Source organism: Acanthaster planci, linkage group LG08 (genome assembly GCF_054643075.1).
Source record: "Acanthaster planci isolate LZ-2023a linkage group LG08, COTS_SCS, whole genome shotgun sequence".
Taxonomy (NCBI): domain Eukaryota; kingdom Metazoa; phylum Echinodermata; class Asteroidea; order Valvatida; family Acanthasteridae; genus Acanthaster; species Acanthaster planci.
In genome coordinates, this window is record NC_141784.1 from 6496316 (window position 1) to 6504926 (window position 8611).

The following is an 8611-nucleotide window of genomic DNA, read 5'->3' on the forward strand; positions in this document are numbered from 1 at the left end:
ACAAGAGATTCGGATGCAGCCTTGGAATGATAAAAAATGTGTGGCGCATTTCAGCAAAGCGCCAAAGTTCACAGAAACGCAATGCAAAAATACCATCTTTAGACGCGACAATTGTGACGTCACAATTCCAGACGCGCCAATTTCAGAACTTTTACCTAACAACTCAAAGGTCGTAGCAACCTTGTGTTTTGTCTGCGTTTGCTCTTCGTTGCGTGAACACGGACTCCTGTTTCGGTGCACTTTTTCGTGCTCAGTTACAGTCAATTCACGGAGATTTTATCATAAGAGATATTTTCTTGAGTGAAATTCCAAAGCGAATCGAAATGTTCAACTTTGCAGCAGCGTTTTCTGAGAGGATCAGGTAAGAAAGTTTTTTTAACCGAGGAATCATACTTAGTTGAAGTTTCAGAATGTACTGAAAATTCATCGATAACAATGATGATATTATTGAAACACGGTAAACGCAAGAAGGAAACCAAAGGCCTTCCACAGCTCATCAACTAATCTTACATGTTTGTATATTATCGAACATATTGAAGGATTGTTGATTTAGTCGTACATCTGATCAATTTACGAACAATTTTTCTGGTCATTTCTGCATCTTCATGTTAGATATTCTCGTAGCACCAAGGTGGTGCCTTTCGTGCCATGCGATGGTGGGCGAAGTTCCCCAGAGCAAGCACACGGAGGTGGCGGTGAGATCTCAGGGTGCCGAAACGGCAACTCGCCTGCCTCCTTGGATGATGACAACGGTATGACTTCAGCCAGGTGGATCCAATCCAGAGGTGATACCTGGATGAGATCAAGAATCACCGGCCAGACGTTTGGCCCAGCCCCACTGAAGGTATTCCGAAACCGTGTCACTTGTGATTCTGCCCAAGATCAGTGGAATCCCAATCAACCACAGGAAGGACTCGCTTTAAAGTAAGTTGATGAATTTAGTTTTCTTAATTAATATTTAAAAGTTAAATACAGCTATTTTTCATTTTGTAGTACTTGTTTGTCATCACTGAAAGTAACAAATACTGGTACATTACAAAACATGATGACTGAATTAAACAAGTGAAGCTAATCACTTTTACTTACAGGCGTTAAGTTCCAAGACAAAACAAAACAAACGTTATAGGAGGTTAGTTGAATACAGGTAGCTAAATAAATGTAACTCCAGTGGAACTGATGTCAGAATGTGGTGGGGATTTTTATTAAACAAACGAATGTAAAAGCTAACAATGATAATTTTGAATAGGAAATTATTAGAAGACAGAGTTGCAGCCTAAATGAAAACCTGTAGTCTTAGAAATAAATCCAATAACTGTAAGAATTTGTGCCAATTACAATTTCCGGGATAGGTAACTTTATTTTGTCTCCACTAACCATCCCTCCACTCAGGAGTCTCTTGCCTCGCAAGAGGTTTTGGCGGTACCACCGCGCCAAGGTCCGGCCGATGGTCGCCAGTGTCTCTCGGTCTGCACGGCGGCCCCATCCTTCGGCCGAAGACTCCGCAGACGGCATGCTACTAACATCCCTAACAACCCCGCCTTCTGTGGACAGAAGCCAGCAAGTTATGGAACTGAAATCTTGCCAAGCTATCACCGATATTGAACTCCGGAGTTCTGCAAAGGATAGCCGATCCCCGGTCATTAAACGACAGCCAGATCTTTACAGCAAATCAAGGTAAGTTGGTATAGGTAACCTGCAATAAACCATGTTTGAGATTAGTAATGTCATTTTTTTTAACAAATCTTCCAAATCAGATAAATGTTTATTTAGGACCATTTTCCAGTATTTTCCTCTTGGGATCATATACATGATTTTATTCTAGAACAATAAAATTAACTTCAACATCACGTTTGATAATTGATAACAATCAGAGTCATAGATTTAAAGAAATTAAAATTCACGATGTAGTCAGCTGTGGATCCAGAAAGTGCCAGACTCTATCATACTATACAGTGGCTTTCTCACTTCAGCACTGGTGAAGCTTGGGCATTTCCAATAGAAGTCAGAACTAATGAATATGTTCCAATTAACTGCTACAGAAAATCTCTTTTGGGAGGGGATCTCCCTCTTAAATATCCCGTAATAAAGACACTGGTTTTTAAGCTCCATATTTGCGTCTCCAGTATTTCCTGTATCCAATAAATCGTCCTGTCTTCTGCACGAGTATCCAACATCCCATCTCTCTTTGCCTCCAGTTCTCAGCTGTCTTGGACATCAAGATTGCGGAGTCTGTTTACATCCAGAAAATACCGCAATGCCACCGCTGTTGTGCCCTTTCGGGCAGCTGAGGAACTTGGGAACAAACCCGGCGCACAAGAACTCCAGAGCAAAAACACTGTAACTTTGAAGATGGAGATTGATGAGAGGGGATTTGGTCCAGACGGTGAGATGAAAACCATTTAAACCTGGTTTCAGATTGGTTGAGACTCAGAATTTTAATCCAGATGAGTGAAAAAACAGTTCATTTTGCCACTTTACAAAGATCTTTGATATTAGCACCAAATAACGAAACCGTAATGGGATTTCTTAGAAGCTGATTATAACCAAATCAAGGGAGAGGCTTGAAATCTTATAAATGTCCTTACCAGGAATTATTGAGTTCCTGTTTCGTTTTTTTTTTCCTTGCATTTATTGACACAGGGGAATCTCAGGTGCCTTGCCGCTGTCAGACCAATGTCACCGTAACAACCACTGACACTGCTCCTCTGCCGATCCCAGGGGTACCCCAGTTTGCCGAAGAGTGCCATTATAACCCGTCCCCTGCCTCACCATGCTGTTCCAACTCATTGCGGGAGCTACACCCTTCTTCCAAACTCGATATCTTCTCGAATCCGTCCACCCCAAGACCTGCATCTTTGCTGTCTTGTCAGGAAGACGGAGTGATGACCAGTGGAGACAGGGCCTCCAGCGGAAGAGAATCAGTCTTCATCCCATCCACTCCTTCAAGAAATGATGCAACATCCTCTCCCTCTCTGGCATCTTCGTGGCAACCGCGAGAAGCAGCAAGCGAGAAGGGAGATGAAGCACTTGAAGATGGAAAATTAATTTCTACACTGCTGCATCCTTCTTCTGCTTCGAGGAGTAAAGTAACACCTTATTGCCAGGCCTCAATGTCTTCGATTCCAAAGAAGCCAGAAGCTGTGAAGCAAGGTGGAGATAGAACACGAATTAGACGCGGGTGTCTAAAATCGAAGCCCGTGCTCATAAAGTCCAAAACAACTCCAGTTATCCAGGTAACTTAACAATTCCATAAAACTGCTATCGTGGATACATTTATTGACCAATCCACTTAGAAACTAAGCAGTTCATGCTGCAATGTCTAAAAAATCATGTCCACCTTACTTTCAGGAACAAAACGTTCATGGCAGGAAACTTGAAAAACACTATTACCAGACGGTGTTAGTTGATATCAAGCGGTCATCTGGCCAGCGGCCAGCGGTACAAACCATGACACTCGACGTCACCAACCGCGTCAAACTGAGAGAGAAGGCAGTAAAACGAGAGGAGCAAGTCGCTGTAAGTTGCCTCAAGATATTAAAATCCACTCAAAACCACAATGCATTTTTCCTCCCTAAAATGTTTGCCACTGGCATAATCGGACATTGTCATCTGGTTTAGAGACAAGAAATTTATACACAGTTCAGCTGAAAACAATTAATATGACGACCGAAGACGTACATATATCTATTGCATGGGGAAAATTTCAGCGTGAAATCACTGACAAGAAGTTATCTGGGAAACATTCGTTTCTGTGGAAAATTACTTGGATGGCAACCTGTCCTTTGTCCGTGATTAACTTGAGGCTGACGGTGGAAATTTTAATAGATTAGTTTAATTTACAGTTCAACCTCGAGGATGATATGCATGGCGATCAGATAGACTTTAACAATGACGTGACGGATATGGAAGGGGAACAGTGTGTTTGTAGCTATTTTAAGCGTTACATCTGTTAATGTTATTTCCACAGCTGAAGATTGATGTCTCTTTCATCTATGCAAACCTCGAGGCTACCAAGGTAACATCTCCGCAGTGCCGCTGGGTTGAGGTCTTGAAACGCATCATCGAGCGCGGTCAAACACTGCACCGATTGAAACTTGAAAAGAAGCAAGTGCCGTACACTAGCGAAGAAATTAGGGTAGGGAGCACTTGCAGTAATCCAGACTAGTGGTATAGCGCATACATATGTGCATTGAATTGAAATGGAATTTAAAAATATACCAAAACATGTCAGAAAAAAATGTTTCCTCTTCCCGCAGGATATCGAACTTAACGCTTACAGAGCGCGAGAGAAACTGTACTTGCTGAAGCAGATGATTACAGCTGCTAGTTTTGTCCAAGCGCAACCTGGGTAAGCAACAAATCCAATGGTAACTTTTCTTAAGTCTATCGCAAAACCATACATTAGGAAATCGTTCTCGCTGGACTTAAATTTCCTATATGTAATGTAAACAGGGTCTGAATTTATTTCACCTAGCAGAGAGGCACGGAGACAATTTTTTCACCACATCTGCAATACGCCACCTGATTCAAAAGGGTCATCAGTGATTGCGCCGTGTGAGAAAACCGCAACTGAGACGTCGACTAAATCTCCTTCTCCTCCCAGAAAGTGTGGTTTTGGTCCAAATCAGGCTATCTCGGCCATCATTGCCAAGGAAACGACCTCCAAGAATTCAAAGAGTAGAATTTCGGAAAGAAAAGGATCAGCCAAGGAAATTGCTCCAGGTCGTGAAGAAGGAACTGAAAGTCCACACAATTCTCCGCCCCAAATCTTTAAGAGGATGACTCATAAGAAGTTGAGGCGCTGCATCCAAGAAAAGACAAGCAAGGCTCAGACAAGTGGTTCGAATTCAAGACATGCATCCACACTCACCAAGCCCAAATCTTACAGTTCAGAGCACCAAAAGAGCCTGCCACTGACGATGCCGAGGAAAAGCTCCCTTGGTGCATCATCTCAAGCTCTGAGAAAAACTTTAAGTCCGAGGAACACCCCAGCTGAAGCATCAATGAAAAAGTCCCCAAACAAGGCGCTTAGTGTTACAGGCATCTCTCCATCAAAGACCACCCATCCTAACATAGCACCATCGTGTCTGAAGAAGATCTTACCCGGCCATTTGCAGGGTCCCTACCCAACCGTTGACTCAGGTGACTTGGAGTACGTCATGACCAGTTTGGGGAGAAAGGTGGTATTAGGACGCGGCAATAATGGGGAGGTCTTACTGATGCGTCGCCATAGTGATGGTACACTCCTTGCCGTCAAGAGGCTTTGCAATAAACGCTTCAGGATCAAGTACATGCTCCAGGAGCTTGCAGCCATGCAAGCCGTGTCCAGCTGTCCCTTTTTTCCAAAGCTTTTTGGCGTGGTAGACAACAGCTCCTTCGCTCAGGAATTCCTTGGGGACGAGAGCACCAACCACGCTGTGAATTTTGCCGCAGCACGGTTCACCTACGGCCTGCTGACAGCACGCGAGTGGTTGTACGTCTGTCGGGACATCGCCGAAGGCTTGAAAGCGTTACATCGCACAGGCTGGGTGCACAACGACCTGCACGTCGGCAATGCCATGTTGTGCCCGAGACCTTCGGGGTCAAAGGTTGGGTGGACGGCAAAGATTATTGACCTGGGGCTTGCCTACCCACTCCAAAATCTTCCCCCCGCCTACAAGCTGACTCATGAAGAAAAGCAGTGTTACTACCAGATGCGCAAACAGGTATATATCAAAGTTCATCCTTAGAAAATAACTTTACATATACATCTTATGTACTGATTTTTGTTGATTTGTTGATTTGTTTTCATGCTTAGTTCTTGTTTTTAATCAAGTTATCGTTTCTGTATTTTTTTTCAATCCAATGCTCCGCGATCTTTTCGAGCTAAAATCCCAAACTCTTTATATTTCCTTATCAATTTCTGACACCTGTTTTTAATCAGCTACTATGGCCTTAAGTCCTCTTGCAGCCTCCATTCTGCTTACTGACCTCTAGGTTGCTCCCGAGATAGTTGAAGGCAAGACCCAGTTCTCTACAAAGTCAGACATCTACAGCCTTGGAAAGCTGTTCTTGGACATAGCCTTCAACTCGAGTTCTCTTCACGGCTTACGACACCTCGGCTTGGCGTGCATGATTCGCAGCCCGGCTCACAGACCGACGCTGAGTAGTGTTCTCAAGAAACTAGACGGTCTGTGCTCCAAGATGGCCAAATCCAAGCTGCCTCCATTGCCTCCACCTTAAAGACGAGATCATCCGTGCTTGCGTCGAATTACATCAACTTATCAGTCAGTTTCATCGTTGAATATGCATATGGACAAACTTTAATCCAATCAGAGCCAGGGCGGAATTTACATCTCAACATTTTCTTCCACGTCGTCACCGTTCATGTTATTTCTTCGCATGGAGCATCCGCGAGTGGTTTCAACAATGTCTTACGATCATTTTGCTACTAATGTTCGGAAATGTTCATTTTCCGAGACAGGTCCGCTAACGGGGTTTTTTTTTGCCAGTGACACGTAGTGAGTGCACACGGGCTGACAGGCAAAAGGATATGAACAATATGAATGACCATAGCAACAAGATTAACTCTACGTGGGAATAAACAGAAATTTTACAGATGTACTTTTAATGCACATCTTTATGCACGGCAAATTTGAAAAGGAACAGATTTTGGAAAATATGTTTTTAGGGGGCAGATCCCCCACCGAGAGAGGCTCAAAACCCATGGCTCTTCTAGGATCCAAATTTGTGAAGCACAAGAAATGTTTGCTTTTGCTTGCGGTCAAATTATGTCAGCAACCCACACGTCAAAGGATGTGAATGATGAGTGCTTTTCACTGGATCATGGATCCGATATGATTTTTGCTTTGTCCATAAATTTTCTTGGGAACAATTTCTGCCTTACAGCTCTTTATAATTAAATTTGGCCCCCTTTCACAGAAATAAATCTTTGAGCGGTGTTTCGTTTTCCTTAATATTTACAGTTGTGGCATATTATAGAGTGACTGGTGGTAGCGATTACAGTTTAGAGGAAGCAGTGCTTCATGCTGACCGACAGCATTCTTTGTTTAAAGTGCCCGACAAGGCCAGGACATGATTTGAAATGATAAAACACTTGAAATCTACAGTCTTAAATTGAGAACTCCCATCCCTAATAACATCGAAATATACTCATACAGGTCTGGTTGTAAAATTAACGTAATATTTATTGACTGGACCTCAAAGGGTGTTCCAGTTCATTTGTCAAATATTTGTAATTACATTTCCCAAAAGTGTAAAAAAAAAACACAGCATGTTAATTCTGGTTTGTCCAGAACTTTCTTTTAATAACTCAGAATGAGTTTTGACGGTTTGGAATTCGTGAATAAGTGTCCTGTTTTAGTATAAACAGGAAGTTTTCTTGTGTATTGCAAAAAAAAATTAAGTCAAAGTAACCTCGAGTCCCTTTGTACAACTTTTAAAACTCTCGGGTTGAAACATTTTATTTTGTTTTGTATCTTTTTGAAGACAAAATACACCTGAAATTTTCATTGCAACTACGGGGTATAATTATAAATGACCAAAAATATTTTCTTTGGTAGCTTATGTCCAAACTTTTTCATTTCTGATTTTACATATTTTTTCTGTCACTTTTTGTGAGATTTCATTTCATTTTAAGAATACAACTAGGGCAAATTACGCCTGGCTGGTATATTTCACTGAATAAGGACATTAAGTATTACCGCGCGCTTAACACCAGGTTGAAATAATTCATCTGTGTACGTATAGAACTTCAATAGACTTTTCTTTAGTGTCATGCAACAGTGACTGTCATTTGTTTACAGAGACCTTGTTCTTGGTTAAAAAGACACCTTTTGCCTCGAAAGTGTTTATACTAAACTTTTAGCGGCTAGCTGCAGTTTGGTAAACATTGTATGACGATTTGCCTCTGTGACGTAACAAATGAAATTGCTTCTATGCGTAGGATGTTCCTCATGAAAACGTCAGATGTCCATGAAAGATACACTTTCATTACAAAAAGAAAATTCACGTCATATGGTGATCTTTCCTCAGTTTATTTTTAAGAACGAATTATGCCAAGAGGGATATAGACGTGGCTATCAGACACAGGGCCGACAGAAATAGGTTAACAAATGTAGTAGTTGCTGTCAAAGATGCAGCCGCAGATGGTGAAGAATTCTTGAAATAAAAGCGTATGAAAATGAATCATTTCTTTATCACATTCTGTCTTCATTGACTTATCTGCAGTGCGACCTGACACATTAAATACAAACAACCCAACAAACATCTAAAAAAAACACCAAACACTGTAGGTTTTTTCCACCTTTTTAATGATATAAAGACACACAAAACAAATCAAAGATCTTCGTACATGCAGGTAATATGGTTACTGATATGTACATGTCTTCCACATTACTTTGTACATACGGAGTAAATTGCGCAAAAGCCCTTGTTGGCTTTCTACTGTAATGCATTGTACACTGGAGAAATTTCAGCGTGCTCAGTTTGGACTAAGTTACTGTCGCCTTGCTCAGAAAGAAAAGTTGCACCCAATATTGCAAGATATGAATACATTTTGAGGTTTAGCGAGTTCATAATTTGCCCAAGGAAAGCATGGATTCATCGTGGA

The 8611-nt window shown here is 41.7% G+C and overlaps 1 protein-coding gene across 2 annotated transcripts; it reads left to right on the top strand.

Moving 5' to 3' along the window:
- The first annotated feature begins 206 nt into the window (after positions 1–206).
- LOC110987770 (uncharacterized) lies at positions 207–8187 on the top strand. Of its 2 annotated transcripts, none has more exons than XM_087139847.1 (10): positions 207–361; positions 613–924; positions 1390–1674; positions 2196–2383; positions 2641–3233; positions 3349–3516; positions 3968–4135; positions 4257–4348; positions 4475–5705; positions 5977–8187. In XM_087139847.1, the coding sequence occupies exons 1-10, from the start codon at positions 324–326 to the stop codon at positions 6220–6222; spliced, it is 3321 nt and encodes a 1106-aa protein (XP_086995973.1). In that variant the 5' UTR covers positions 207–323; the 3' UTR covers positions 6223–8187. The 2 variants fall into 2 exon arrangements, with proteins under 2 accessions (XP_086995973.1, XP_022106529.2); XM_022250837.2 differs by having other exon boundaries at positions 4478–5705.
- The last annotated feature ends 424 nt before the right edge of the window (positions 8188–8611 follow it).

Excerpts from the sequence above, each read along its gene's own strand:
- LOC110987770 (XM_087139847.1), top strand. The coding sequence starts at position 324 with ATGTTCAACTTTGCAGCAGCGTTTTCTGAGAGGATCAG. Across the intron at positions 362-612 it reads GCGTTTTCTGAGAGGATCAG|ATATTCTCGTAGCACCAAGG; the intron begins GTAAGAAAGTTT and ends TCTTCATGTTAG. Across the intron at positions 3,234-3,348 it reads AAACAACTCCAGTTATCCAG|GAACAAAACGTTCATGGCAG; the intron begins GTAACTTAACAA and ends CCTTACTTTCAG.